At 36.5% G+C, this 15,574-nt stretch overlaps 1 protein-coding gene across 2 annotated transcripts in view; it reads right to left on the reverse strand.

The window, feature by feature from the left end:
- NEGR1 (neuronal growth regulator 1) overlaps positions 1 to 15,574 on the reverse strand; it is an 824,026-nt gene that overhangs the window by 469,114 nt on the left and 339,338 nt on the right. For both annotated transcript variants that reach the window (XM_014867325.3, XM_070486591.1), the window contains exon 2: positions 8,124 to 8,356. In XM_014867325.3, coding sequence (XP_014722811.1) covers positions 8,124 to 8,356 — 233 coding nt within the window. The remainder of the gene's footprint in view (positions 1 to 8,123; positions 8,357 to 15,574) is intronic.

Consider the following 15,574-nt stretch of genomic DNA (forward strand, 5'->3'; position numbering starts at 1 on the left):
AGATAAATATTGTTCCACTTCTTATACATCCCATTCTCAGATACCCTTTTATTTAATACTTGCCAACAAGATTCAAAATTTAAAATTAGAAAAGAAGGACAAAGTAGGTCAGAATTGCTCTCCTCAACAACACTGACCATAAACTATACCACCGTGATTTCATTGCCCACCTCCTGCTGCCCTTCAAAAACTTATCCAACTCATGAGTAGATCAGAGGTACTTAAGTAGAATCTTCCTTGCTGGCACAATTCACCAGTTAGCAAAGATGCTTATTAAATTCCAATATTGCTACTCTTGCTGATACAAACTCACAATGCTCAGCAGTCTTCATGAAAGTTCTTTCTATAGGAAAAGAGGTGACTCAGATGGAGGCTATCAGTGTGCAATATCTATCAATATTATTTCTCTTCTCTTTCCCATCTCTTTCTTGCTCACAGATGACAGCATATTGAAAGTTTATAAGAAAATGCCATCAATTTATTCATTCCTTCTGTGTATAGTAAGCAGTACACTGTGGATTTTTGCACAGTTTTGATGTACAGTACTGTTCTAATATAAGATTTGTATTAGACAATATATAACACTTCATGTACTGATTTTTGGTTAGGAAAATATGATGACTACACTTATGGGGAAAATCTTTTTCAAAGAAAAACACTATTCACTGAAATCTACCTTCTCTTTCTGCTACTTCTTTTGTTCCTATCACAGAAAAATAATGGCCAATAACCTTTTCTAAAGACTATAACAGAAAAAAAAGAAAGAAAAAATATTTAGAAAGAAGAAAAATGTCTATTCTGGAAGAAGTGCCAATACTCAAAGGGGAATTTCGCTAAAATTATTTCAATTAAACCTATTTCTTATGGACCCTAGTAACCAAACCAATAGCCTAATCAATGTCAATACATTCACAGGTGAAAGTGAGGTACCAGATTCCTAGAAGCTGGCCTGCTACACACCACCACGTAACCACAGCAATTCTAGCCAGACTGGAATGTCTGGAAGGAAAACTGAAAATGTCCACCTGAAAAATGCATTCATTTTAAAAGTTATTATGCAATATTTCACTGCCTAAAAAAGCCTATCCCATATGAGTCCACATGAGTGAACTTGTCCGTGAAGGCACATTTGAGACATAATTTTGCTGAAGACTAGATCACAAATGACACCAGAAGGACTTATTTTTTCCAAGTTTCAAAAATTAGGCATAATTGTTCTAAACTGTTCAGATACCAGATCATTATCTTTCCAGACCTCGATAATGCTACCTTGGGGCCAGTCCGGTGGCCGAGTGGTTAAGTTTGCGAGCTCTGCTTCGGTGGACCCAGGTTTCGACGGTTCGAATCCTGGGCGTGGACATGGCACCACTCATCAAGCCATGCTGAGGCAGCGTCCCACATGCCACAACTAGAAGGACCCACAACTAAAAATACACAACTATGTACCAGGGGGCTTTGGGGAGAAAAAGGAAAAATAAAGTCTTAAAAAGAAATAAAAATAATAATGCTATCTCATCTATTTCAACAGATTAAATGTTTTCCATTGAATAAAGCACCTGGGAATTACAATGACTGTCCTATTAACTAATGGGACATGTACTCCAAAATGCTCATAAATTCTTTTCTTCAAAAATTCCAAATCTGGACATTTCACACCAATAGAATACAAAAATGGGATGTTTTTATGTATAGTTCCATTGTTACCACTACTTTACGGTAGGGAAAATCTGTAAGGACTAATACAACCTTATTTACATCACTTATTCAATGTAATTGGTTTTCAGCCCAGTGATCAGTATCAGTATTCAGGTATTGATTAGTCTGTGTGAGCTCAGTATATTTTCGCTGCTACTGGTCCTCACCATAATCTGAATTGGGGTAAGCAAAGAATGATCTATGATAAAATAAGTAGGAATATCCTGCGGAAGGAATGAGAATGAGTATCTACACCCCATCCATGTAACTTTTACCTTAATTATTTGATATCATTTATAACAAATTTTAGAGAATAAATGAATGTTTTCTTAAAACAGATAATATGTATTCATCATCACATATAAGGTGATCTTTGAAATTTATCTGCTATCTAGTTAATGCAACAAAGATATGGATCATGCCTCTCAAAAGGCCAGTTTTGAGAGACATTCTCCCTAATTTTTCCCTAAAAAAACCCAAACAAACAATGAGCTCATGGATACAGAGAATGGATTGGTAGCTGCCAGAGGCAGGGGGATGGGAGGTGGGTGAAATGGGTGAAGGGAGTTAAAAAGTACAAACGTACAGTTATAAGTCCTGAGGATGTCATGCACAGCATGGTGACTACAGTTAACAATACTGCAGTGCATATTTGGAAGTTGCTAAGAGAGCAGATCTTAAAAATTCTCCTCACAAGAAAAGAAATTGGTGACTATGTATGGTGATGGGTATGAACTAGACTGTGGTGATCATTTTACAACACATACAAATATCAAATGACTTTGTACACCCGAAACTAATATGTTATATGTCAATTATATCTCAATAAAAAATCATGAAAATTTTTAAAAGAATACATTTTATAACAATTTTATCTTTTAAGTATACAATGAAGTTACATTCCTTCAAGCTAAAGTTTCTTTGGGTGGATATGAAACATCACTATGTTAAGGAACAATTTTTATTTCAGGTGGTCTATTTTTTGTTTCTGTGCTAAAAATATTAAGGGTGTATGTTTTAGGTCTTTATTATTCCTTTGTGTTTGAGAGCCCATCCCAAATTGGATTCTCATGTATATCTTAATCTCCCCCACAGGTATAAATAGAGCTTGAATAAAACAGAGTGACAGCCAGTCTTAGAGCCTTGTCCTGAGCCATCACAGTGTTTAGGCAATGACTATTTTGACGTCTATGGGCTCTGTAAAACTTTTCCTAATGCTGATGACTTTTCTTTGGTTTCATTTTGTAGCTTGTTGAAAATTTTGAAATATTTACTGTTGGAGAACAATGACTTAAATTTTCTAACGTGTGTGGTATTTTCACATGCTTTTTTAACCATTATAGCTTTTTCCCCTTTGGGTCTTTTGTGGAAGGCAGGCCCATATCCTGTGATGCTGTGTTATTGCTCATCACCTCAACTTGGGCAGAAGTGTGGTATCTTTTTCTTCCAATATGTACCTTGTCAAGGATATAATATTCATAAAAAGGATGTTATCATTAGATTAAGATGAGCTGGTCTTTAAAATATACAGCTCTATACTTGTACACACATGCAATAATTGCTCTCCAGACACTAACTGGTAAGTATAAATTTGAAATATCTGTACCTGAATTCCTATTCAAAGACCCACTGAGAGAAATAATATTTGTGGAGGTTTGACTCAGAAAGGATAGGTCCTAAAATTTGCTTATAGATTACGGCAATAATCAAAAGTTATCTCTCTGTTATTGAACTGACATCTTGTTGAATTTATTTCTAGATTTTTAATTTTTTTTACTTTCCTGCACTTTAGGTTATATTGAGAGGTGTTATACGCAACAAGCCTATGAATGAGTGCTGTGAGTACCATACAGTTACCACTGAGATGTTCCTGAAAGCTCACAGTGATGCTCTGAGATGACTCACAGTAGAAATGCTTCTCCATTCTGAATAACAGGACCAGGGTACTAAGAAACATAACTTTTAACCTTATGGACCATGAAATGAATAACTGATCCTGTTTCCCTCTGGGTATTGGCTGCTAGAAATCTTAGAACTAAATTGTTTTTACCAAACTCTAAAAGTATATAGAAATCATGACAAATTTTGCCATCTAACCTCATCTCTGACTGCATCTTACTCTACTATCCTTATCTTTTGCCTCGAATTTCTCCAATTTATCATGGTGTACTAACACTTCTTTATAAGTATTTAAATCTCTTCCAGTATAATTCAGAATGTTAATAATAAATAGTGTTTGAATGTGCTGTCTTTCCACTTTGCAAAGGCTTTCTCAAAACAATGACTAAGCCAGAGGCAAAAGTCTAACATTGTTGTTGTTTAGGATCTTTGAGAAGCAGACACTGAAACAAAATAGAGTTTACAGTGCAGGATATCTATTAGGGAATGCCCTTGTGATAAACCCTTGGAGAAAGAAGAGGACGGAGATAGGATTGAACAGAGCAGGAATTGAGAGAGAGTGCATGCTGGTCAACAGCCTTGGCTGCTCTGGAGCCAAAATGGCCCATCGGAATTCTCCTACTTTGGGCTGACAGGGAGGGGCTTCACTGTCTCTGCCTCAGTCAGCCATTAGATGTTGGTTGCTGGAGGCAGTTTGACTTGGGCAAGGTGGCTGTCCACAGCTGAGGCCATCCCTGAAAAGGCTGGTCATTACATGCTATCTGCTGACAACACTCCCAGCAGCTAGAAAAACAAGCCCATCCCTGAAAAGGGAAGTGTGCCACTCCATGTATCACAAATATTCTAGGTAAGCCAGATACCCTGAGGGAATCAGAATACCCCGGGAAAGTTATTCTCGTCACAGAGTTATGTGTTCCTTCTACCCTGCCTAGAGAAAACCCAGAATAAATCTCCCTGAAAAGGACACAAGTTGAGCGATAAACACTTCATATACTGAGTGTGTGTGTGTGGCTTAAAACAACATACATTTATTACTTCAGTTTCTGTCCAGACACATCTTAGCCGGGTCCTCCGTTCACAGTCTCACAAGGCTGCAGTCAAGGTATTGGCTGGGGCTATTGAATGCACATGTACTTAGTATACAATATCTAAGAATGCCTATTTTGTTCTGTGCACAACCTGGATTTTAGACATGGGCTCAAAGTAGAAGACATCCCTGTCATATATTCGGACAGCATTTACATTTTGTAATTCCTATCATGAAAGCATTGTAATAGGGGTCTCTGTCTCCATGACAAGTCCTCTAGCCCTGTAGATTTATATACTCTCGAACAAGGAAGATTGCTCTTCGTAAACGCTGCACAGTGTGACTTGAAATACCGAACAATTAATTAGGTACTTGATTTGTTAGTGCCATATTATATACAGGTAATGAAATTGTTTTCTTACTGAGTCTACTAGCCAATTTCTATGCCCTTGAAGCAAACTCCAATTCACCACATTCTTCAAATTCCATGAGTACATCCATTGTTCAGCTCAGGTGGTGAGACAAAAACACACAGATACATAAAATACACTTGCAGAGTAAACATTAGAAGGTACTGGTGTGTGAAAGTTAGTTTGCATGGTGCTCAATACAAGTGTTCTACAAGTATAATAGAATATTTTTCACTTTTAACTTAAATAATATTTTTCCCTTTCAAATAAAAAGCAAATAATCACAGTGTATTTTTTTTCTTTTTTTTTTTTTTGTGAGGAAGTGGCCCTGAGCTAATATACATGCCAATCTTCCTCTATTTTTTTATGAGGGATGCCACCACAGCATGGCTTGACAAGCAGTGTGTAGGTCCACACCCAGGATCCTAACCCATGAACCCCAGGTTGCCAAAGCAGAGCATACAAATGTAACCACTACACCACCAGGCCAGCCCCTGTCTTTTTGTTTTTAACTGATATGGATCTTAAGATCTTCTGGTGTGAGTGCTCCTCTTTCAAATGAGAAAACTAGAGTTTAGAGATGATTGCTAATTACTCAATTCACATGGGAACATTCAGGATTGGAATCCAGGTTTTCCAAGTCCTACTCCAGTGTTTTTTTTTCTCCCCCATTGTTCCGTCCATTGATATTTATAGCTCTAAGAAATCAGTAGCACCAACAAATTCCCCAGGCAAATTATCTGTGTTGGCAAGATATCCCTTTTATTTTACCCTTTCTAAAATGATGGTTGTTAATAGTTCCCTTGAGTACACAGTTGTAAAAATTAAAGATGATCTTTATCTTTACCAGCCAACGTATGTTTGACATCAGTGATTAATAGTCTTCTCTCAGTTGCTCAGTTTCTTTATCCTGGTGAATTAAGGCTTGACAAATTTTTAGGCAAGGAACATACAGTTCAAAACTATCTAGATAGACCTGAGCATCAGACAACCCAATAAATATGAAGACTTAAGAGATGTGTGCATCAGTTTATTTTCTTTCATTGAGAGGAAATGTAACTTAAGTGGGGTTGACTTTTTATGACATTTATTTAGTTCTTGAGTTGACTGACAAGCCTATTAATGTATTACCCGAACTTTATTAATGTAATTGGAAAACTGCCCACATGTCAATCAACTTCAATAAGTAATTATGTTCATAAATATTATAAAATTACTAGCTTTTAATTTGACCCAATGACATACTTTCAAAACAGTGACAAGAATTTTATTTTTCTAGAGAAACTAAATATTATAGTGATAAAACATTCAATAAGTGCATTCCTAAAATGATGTTCAAAAATTCACCATCATCAAATGGTCAGCAAAGAGAGTGCCACAGTATAGCCCATGACAGTTTTTAAAGTTTGTGCAGTATTAAACAATCTATGTAACATAAAGTTATAAAGAAATCCTATGGAAATTAAACATATGCTTGGGCAAGGCTTATATAGCCATAATCTGGTTTAAAAATCTTGTTCCTACCGTGGAACAAGAGAGAACAGAGCAAAAGAAAGAGGGATATATTTAGTGTTCAGAAATATATCATATAAACCTACAAGAAGCAAAGTGTCTACATAGCAAGTGACAAATATGTTATTATCTAAGTATACGTCTTCTCACGTGATAAAAATCTTTTGTCGTCTTTGAGCTAGAAACTCAAGTCAACGTCCACAAAACTAAACAAGAGAGCAGAATTAGGCTTGGATAACAGAAGAAATGTGTTTTTTACTTGGTAATCTCACGTTAGTTTTCGAAGCTGTACAAAATCCTGCCCTCTGGAATCTCTGGATAATCTCTTAATAAAGATGGACTTCAGTGAAAACTTTATTATATTCTCTTATGCTTTTAAATAAGGAACATCACCACAGTCTGCAATGATCTACAATAAAAACCATTGAGGAAATTCACTGACCTATTCTTCAATTCACACTTTCCTCCTTAAAGTTGTTTAGTTGATAAGTTTAATCTTTATCACAAAGTTAGAATATTTACTAGTAATTGAAGCTGTGTTTGAATTCAGGTTTACCTTTATGTAAGGAAATGAAACTCACTTAATAAAGTTATAGATGAACAATCTTTTCCAGATGCAACAATGTGCCTAAATTAATGCTTAATGTTGATTTTTTGAAGGGTAAACTCAGAGATAATACAATTAACTTGCTCTCTCCGCTTTCCTGTTAGGAATAAAACATGCATTCACTGGCACTACGTCATCATATAATTCGTTATTAATTTTACTTCGAAACACTGCAATGTCATTTCGAGTTGCGCAGCATAATATTTCTATGCAACCAACACATGATCAATCTATAAAGCACAAGAAAATAATGTGAATAAAAGGGCAAAAATACACATTTTCCATTCTACCAGCCTTATAATTGCATTTTTCTTGAAAAGTATTTGTATTGGGGATAAATATGCTCTCACAGTTTAGTGTGCAAGACAAATAAAATAATTTGATGATGCTTTTTGCATTTGGAGATTATAAGTTGGCTAGCATGATTTATGATCTAATGAAAATAAATCAAAGCATAAAGCATCGTGTACCATATTTTTTCAATTACTCTATATTTAAATCAAGTAATTCCAGAAAACTGCTTTTCTTTCATAGTGACTTGCATCAAAGTAAACAGAAGTTGGATTGAGGCAGAGTGTTAGAAGGCTGGAGGATTACTTTTAGTTACTATCCATACTCCAAAAAGTTCTAATATTTTAATATATCCATCATGGGTTATTAAAGATTTATTTTAATGTATCAATCATGGGTTCTCAAAGATTTATTGAAGCGGTGACTCAAAGGAAGATAGAAAGTGAATCATATACAAAAAATCATAATGTGCTGTTAACGGATAATTTTTGATCTTGGTAAGTGGGAATTTGTATGCCTATAATAGCCATTACACTTAATGGAATCTAGGAACGTAAATCCCTGAAGAAAATGACAGTATGCCTCTCAGCATTGGCAGTTAATTCTGAGTCATTCTGATATCTGAATATCGAACATTTCTAAGCATAGTCCTTCACGATATAGCGGTGATGGAAATGCATACCTTGCACAGTTAGATGCACCTGCATTGTTCTTGGTGTATGTTGAGTCTGAACAGAACACGTGTATGGGCCATCATCTGTCACGTCTACATTCTGTATCTGGAGGCTGTAGTCCCTTTTATTCAATGTTGAAATTGAAACTCGAGGATCCACTGACCACTTATCACCTCCCGCAAAAATAATACTTGACCGGTTCAGCCAGGCACCCTTTGAAGCTCCATCTTCCAAATAACACCTACAAATTACCAGAGACAGAACACTATTAATAAAAGTGAAAATGGGAGACAACGTGATCTTGGTTCTGAGTGTATTTCCGTATGCTGAATTATAGCACCGCATCAAATGCAAACATCAGACGCAAATGCAGGAGACACAAACACACTGGGACATCTTCCATTCCCAATGCAAATGTGAAACTACACCTTCACACAGTTTTGTTTTGTTTTGTGTGTGTGTGTGTGTGTGTGTGCGCGCTTTAATTCAAAGCCAGTCAAAACTCTTTTTCATTTTATCTGGATGACAAGTAAATTTAAATGAGGTTAAATTAGTTCAAATAACGGTTTTCTACATTAAAACACATTTCTTTCTTTGAGATTATAAGAAATAAAAAAAGTCTATGAGTTATCCTGGTTTAACTCAGTCCAATTCTGAATACAATGGAGCAGATGAAGAAAGCATAAAATAGTACCATATACATGTTATTTTTTAAATTACCTGCATTTGCAGAGTGGTAAGCTTGTACACTGAAACTATAAATGCATTTTACTGATAATATTGCTATTGCAATTAAATGTAGCAAGGCTAATATAATACTTTTAGTAGCGAATTCTTGCTGTCTTTTCAATAAACTGACTAATAGTTTTTCCAGGAAGCGTTCATTTATCCAAAAACACTTACGGAGCATCTACTATTCGTGGATTCAAAAAGGTACTGTCCTTGCTCTCCTAAACTTTTAGTTTAGTAAGGAAGACAGTCAAGCAAACCAATTAACACTATACAGAAAGAAGAATATTTTTCTTCAATCAGACACAAGGTACATGAGAGACAAAAGACGGTCACTTGACTCAGGAAAGGAAGAAAGGCTTTCTGGAATAAGAAATGTCTGAGATAAAGAGGCGAAGAGTGGAAGACACGGGGCATTCTAGACAGAGGTGTTAGATGTGGGCCACACCAGGGAGAGGTGAGAGAGCCTGCCAGTTCAAGAAAGTCAAAGAAGCCTGAGCTATAGGGGAGAAGGGATGAGCGGTGAAAACCGGAAGGTGAACTAGAGCCAGAGGATGAAGGCAAGCATGATGACAATTAGTAGATTTTGAGGCCAAATATGAAGCCAGTTATTCAAAGTCGTGTAACAAGATTCAAAAATACAGCTTTGTATCTAATAGAAGTCAGGCACCTCAAAATTTAGAACAGAAGCAAACTGTGGTCATACGTCAGTGATTTTGCTGAGGCCTGGAATTCGCTGTTTCATCTTGAAAACGTTCCGACACAAATTAAAGACTGGTTCTCTTAAATGAGTACAAAGCACAGCTACAGAATAAAAATACACACCCATCGAAATCGTTTGACAGCACTTCTGCAGAACACCTTGGGGGACTGAACACAGGGTTTGAGACTGCTACAAAATTGCAAGTTGAATGCAACAGGGTAGGCTGCTGCCAACTGTATGAAACTAATCAGTGGGTGAAAAAATAAGGAAGAAGGTACATTGTAGAATCTAATTTGCAGTCAGCTTCACCATCTACAGAATTCAAACTAGTAGAAGTCATAAAGGTCATTGTTAATTGAAAAGCTTTTCTTTATGTATTTAATGAAGAAAATAAACCCAATTTAATGACATAATTAGACAATTAGAGTACATTGTCATTCTTCATAATATGCAAAAAGAAGATAGAGGGGACATATTTCCCATTTCACAGGATCACATTTGCAGTGGTATAGGGTAGAACTACCCCTACTAGGACTGTGCTAATTCCAATGTTTGCATTTAGTATCTGGATTCATCAAGTGTTTATTGTGTGACCTCTGCATTCGTGGCCTTCACATGTTATCCTATCTGGTGCTCATAACAACCCTGTGGGGTATGGATTGCTCTGCCCAGTTCACCACTAGAAAATAAACGGAATGTTTAGGTTAAACGACTTGCCCAAGCCACATTATTAGTGGGTGGGAAAGTTGAATTCATAATCAAGTCCTATATTTCTACATTCAATGTCCTTTCCACCATAATGCAGATCAAAGACTTTTAAAATAAGTTTCAGAAATGGGAAGATGATTAGAATGTTGCAGAAATTACTGCAAGTAATTTCTTATTTACTGAATGTGACCAACCGCTTAACCCGTCCTATTCTAAAAGAAGCAGAAAATTAATTATTAATGGATATTTTACCATGAAAGTCTGATTTAGAACACTCTGCCTGGCATTTCCTTTTCCCTAGAGGCAGCAACAGCTCTACCTGTATTCCGGGGGGTGGGGGACAAGGGGGAAATATCAGGAAGAGCACGGAGATTAACCAGCCCTTAGATACTAGAGCTTTCGTACCTGATCTAAGTTATAACCCCTAGTCTTAGCATAAGCACTATCCCTCTGTTCTGGGATGTCAGGGGCCATCATAGAAGAACAGAATTTAACTTCTTCATTGTGAAAAATGAAAAAAGGGGCCCTTTATGTCTCCTTGGCTCATACAACTATATTTCATAGTTGTTGTTGGTCCCAAGCCAAAGCTTTTCAAGACATACATCAGGAAGACCCTTGAATGAGAATCAGGGAAAAAAAAAACGAATTTTATATTACTTTCTTCGATTTCTGTAGAATTATTCTCAAATTATACTACTGAGTTAGAACTTAATTCAAATTGCCATATCTGAAATTTTACAAATTGAGAATAGCAAGGCCCAGGCATGGCTTCCTATTTTATAAAATTGCAAGATACTTACATAGAGTATATGTAGTTTTAAGGTCAACCATGAGATGATGATATAAAATACATGAAACTGGCCAAACACACACATATGATTCCTTAAGAATAAGGGCTGTGTCTTCCTCCTTGCTCCCTCCCCTTTGTTCTTCACATCCTCCCTACTTTTTTCCTTTACAATACGAACAGATACTGCCTGACATGTGTATGTTGCATTAGGAAGGAATTCTGGAAGGAAGGAAGGTATCCACAGCATGGCAGAGTGGGAAGAGGAGTGGAAGAAGGGTGGAAAGCAGTGACAATTCAGTTTTGCACTCTTTGGGCACTAAAAACTTTTTTCTTGGTTTAAGAACTCCAATGTCTGAAAATATAAATCTGTTGGAATCCAGCCCCATACAGAATTTATAATTTAGCAAGGATGATAAAGTATATTCATGAATAGCCATCATGCAGAACAGGAGGTGAAAAACTAGTAATTAAATTGTTATTATAATTGGATTACTGAAATTGCCTGAGAGTCTCCGGCTTCTGCCCTTGACCCCTGTAGCCAGGTCCATTCTCCCCACAATAAACAGAATGACATTTTTACAGTTTAAAGCATATCATCACAACTCCAAGCCTCCCTATTTCACTCATAAGAAAAACTCTAATCCTAATAGTGACCAAAGTCCTATGTAATCTGGTCCCTTGATGCTTTTCTGACCTAACCAGCTACCAGTCTTGCCCAGTTTACTCTGGTGAGACTATGGTCCCCTAGATGTGCTTGCAAGTCATGCATGCTCTTGCCCCAGGAAGTCTGCATTTGCTGTTTCTTCCACCTTGAACTCTCTTCCTGTAGAGTTCTGCATAACTTGTTCCCTATCTTCCTGAGGGTCTTCACTGAAAAGAACACCAATGTTCCCAACACTCCCAATGGACATACTATCTGTTTACTTGACTCATTATTTTCAGTCTATCTCTGCTAAAGGCAAGATCCAGGGACTTTGTCTATTTGGTCCCTTCTGTATATTCCAAGGGCCTACACATAATGGACAATAAATATAAATATTTGTTGAGTGGATGAATGAAGGCAAAAATTAATACAATTTTAGAAGAAGGAACAATATGGTAAAGTATATCAAAATTCCCACAGTGCAACCTAGTTGGGAAAGCAAAGTCACGCCCACATTGACTTATGGTAACAGATAATGAAATGCAAATATCTGAGGCACAAACAACAACTGATGTCTGCTACAGAGGATGAGCTAAGGAACTCGAGTCTGCAGATGGGGAACGGAGCTCAGTGAGCAGAATCAAGTGGGAGATGTGGGGCAGAGGTGAGCTGGGCTCACAACTACTTGAAATAAGAAAGAACTACAGGAGGGCCGGCCCGGTGGCACAGCGGTTAAGTGCGAACGTTCTGCTTCGGCCGCCCAGGGTTCACCAGTTCGGATCCTGGGTACAGACATGGCACTGCTTGCCAAGCCATGCTGTGGTAGGTGTCCCGCATATAAAGTAGAGGAAGATGGGTACGGATGTTAGCTTAGGGCCAGTCTTCCTCAGAAAAAAAGAGGAGGATTGGCAGCAGTTAGCTCGGGGATAATCTTCCTCAAAAAAAAAAAAAAAAAAAAAGAACGAACTACAGCATTTGACTCTATACTGCAGGAACCAATTTAATCCATTAAATATTCTGCTTAGTATGTGCAGGTCACTTTACATTTATTATCCTATTTAATCCTCACATAACCTTATGAGCCAGATAGTATTATCTTCATTTTATTGAGGAAGAAACAAAGGTACTGGGAGATTGTAGCTTGAGCAAAGCTAGTCTGCCTGCGCCCTTGACCACGGTGATAGCGTCTGCCATGCATTCTTAGAGTCAGACGGCAGCAGCAGCGGGTGGTCTCCCGTTTAAGATGGAGAGCTAGTGCGTGAGGAGAGGCTGGCAAAGTGAGGGTGGTCAGATCATCAGTGAGGGCTGGATGAAGCGACAGTTCTTGGGCCACAAACTCAGATCTTTGTTCCTCTCTGGAATTCAAAATGGAACATTTTAACAGGATCCCTTTGAACTACAGACAATGAAATAATCTGAATAAAAATGTTCAATAACGAATGTATCCTTTAACTGAGTATGAAAGGTGTTTTTTTTGCTTTTTGGTTTTTTTTTTTTTCCCCTGCTTAAAAAATCTGCTAGGCTACCTACTTTATAGGGAGATGAGTGAAGCAGTTCCGAAAATATACTCTTCAGCATAAGCTGTGCTAACACGGTACCAAATATGACGACAAATACTTAAATTTTCAGTCAATCATCTGGATGTTTTGTATACATAGTTCTAAACATCTGGTTGTTGGAAAACGTATAGAAAATAGCTTGAATATTTCACTTGGTTTCACTGTTGTTAATTATATAAACCCAGACTTAAGAAAGTTAATGCTTTTCTAATAAGAATGGCCTTGCCGCTTCTGAACCTTTGAAGAAGCTCCTTTATAAATGACGTACTCCACATTAGGCAGGTCCTTATTTGAGGGTATAAAGTCCCACTTGGTGAGCTGCTAGTTGATCAAACTGATGTTGGAATAATTCTAACAGACTCTGTCTGTGATACTCTCTCCTGTGGTGATTAAATCTGAAGGGTGGACATCAGAGAGTTTAGTGGAAATTAGCATTTTTAGTTTATTTATTATTTTTTAAAGCTCTATTTAAGAAAAAAGCCTGTGGCTGCCGAGGAATGATTTCTTTTTCCTTTTATATCTCTAATTCCCTGTAACACGCTCCAAAAACATAAGCCTTAGCACCATTACCAATACCCCACACAGCAGGATTTATTCAGCTTTGTGGAAAGAGACCAGCTTTTCTCAAGACATGTTGATTAATGAAAGCTCCTATTAAAGGTACTAATTAATAAAAGAAGAAAAGTACAATTTCCCTTGGATTCAAAGCTAAGCCATGTGAAAATGATATTCCTATGAAGGAACTGGCCAGCTACTTTTATAGCTGTCTTTTCATTGTATCACAAAGTTCTAAATTTGACAGGAGAACTTTCAAAAGCAGACAGAAAAAAATAAAAAATTCAGAACCCCATACAATCTCCATGCTAATTCTGCATACAAAGAGAGCTTTGATATCCTGGATTCCAGGCTAAAATGAGGTAAGGGAAATAAAACAGAGATTAAATGGAACAGAACAAATTCTATCTCCCCAGGCACTCACCTTTTTTTTTAAGGCATGCTCTTCCTAATGGCAGTTACTCCCAAGACAATATTATAGATATAGATACGGAGATTGATAGAGAAATACGGTCATGCATCCCTTGACAATGGGGATACATTATGAGAAATGTGATGTAGGTGAATTTTTCATTGTGCAAACATCATAGAGTGTACTTACACTCATCCAGATGTTATAGCCTACTACACACCTAGGCTATGTGGTACTAATCTTATGAGACCACTGTTGTATATGTGGTCTGTCATTGACCAGAATGTCGTTAAGCGGTGCAAAGCTATAGACAGATATGCATGCATATAAGTATATGTATATATAGATATGATTATATAATACATATAATATTCCCTAGATAATAATATCAGTATATATATAATATTATGATTGATTTAATATTTTAAGTTATCTTTGACTGCTACTATGGTGGAAACTACTGTAGGGCATAAATGATTCTTATTACATTTCAATTTTGGCAAGTGTCAAGGGTGCAAGACTTTGTCCAGGGACATCCTCAAAGTCAGCAATTTGTCCAAAGAGCATCAGCTATTCAGTGACGTATTCACCCTTATAGATGAGGAAAATTACATTTTTAAAGAGATATCTAAGTGAAAATGCTCTTCTGCAGTTAATAGTTCAATACTGTTGCATAGATAATAATAATAATCTAAGATTATTATCTGCCAGATACTGTTCTAAGCACATTATGACATATTTCTCATTCAGTCCTCACAACAGCCCTTTGAGACAGATACTGTCAAGAACTGTTGTTACGCCCATTTTATAGAGAAGAAATGGAGGTACAGACATGTTAAGTAACTTACAGATTACTTGCTTATTGAAATTTGTAACGTATGGAAATAACTTTATTATAATATAATTGTATTTAACCTTCAGGCATAACTAAGTAATATTAATGACACACAAACGTTTATTTTTAGAATGAGAATTATGCCATGTTGGGCAAAATGTAGTTACTTCTTATATAGTAGTAAAAAAGAAAAAAAAATTCCAAAAAACCCTTATTTCTTATTTTGTGAAAAAAAGAAATCTATTTCCTACATATTTTATTCTAGCACTTCTTTGCAATCATAAAGCTATATTAAAAATATCTTGGATAAGAGACTGAAAGTTATCAGCCACTATCTAATTATAAGACCAAATTCTCAAACAACTTAAATATTTTTAACATTGTAAATCAGAGAAAAAACAAGAAAGCTTTTTCAGTTTTTCCTGTTTTTTTATACAAACTATACTAATTCCTGAAAGATGGAAACACTAACATGATCAAGTGACAGCATAAATTCATACTTTTTAGTCTTACTTTAATGCAGAA

Source organism: Equus asinus, chromosome 16 (genome assembly GCF_041296235.1).
Source record: "Equus asinus isolate D_3611 breed Donkey chromosome 16, EquAss-T2T_v2, whole genome shotgun sequence".
NCBI lineage: Eukaryota > Metazoa > Chordata > Mammalia > Perissodactyla > Equidae > Equus > Equus asinus.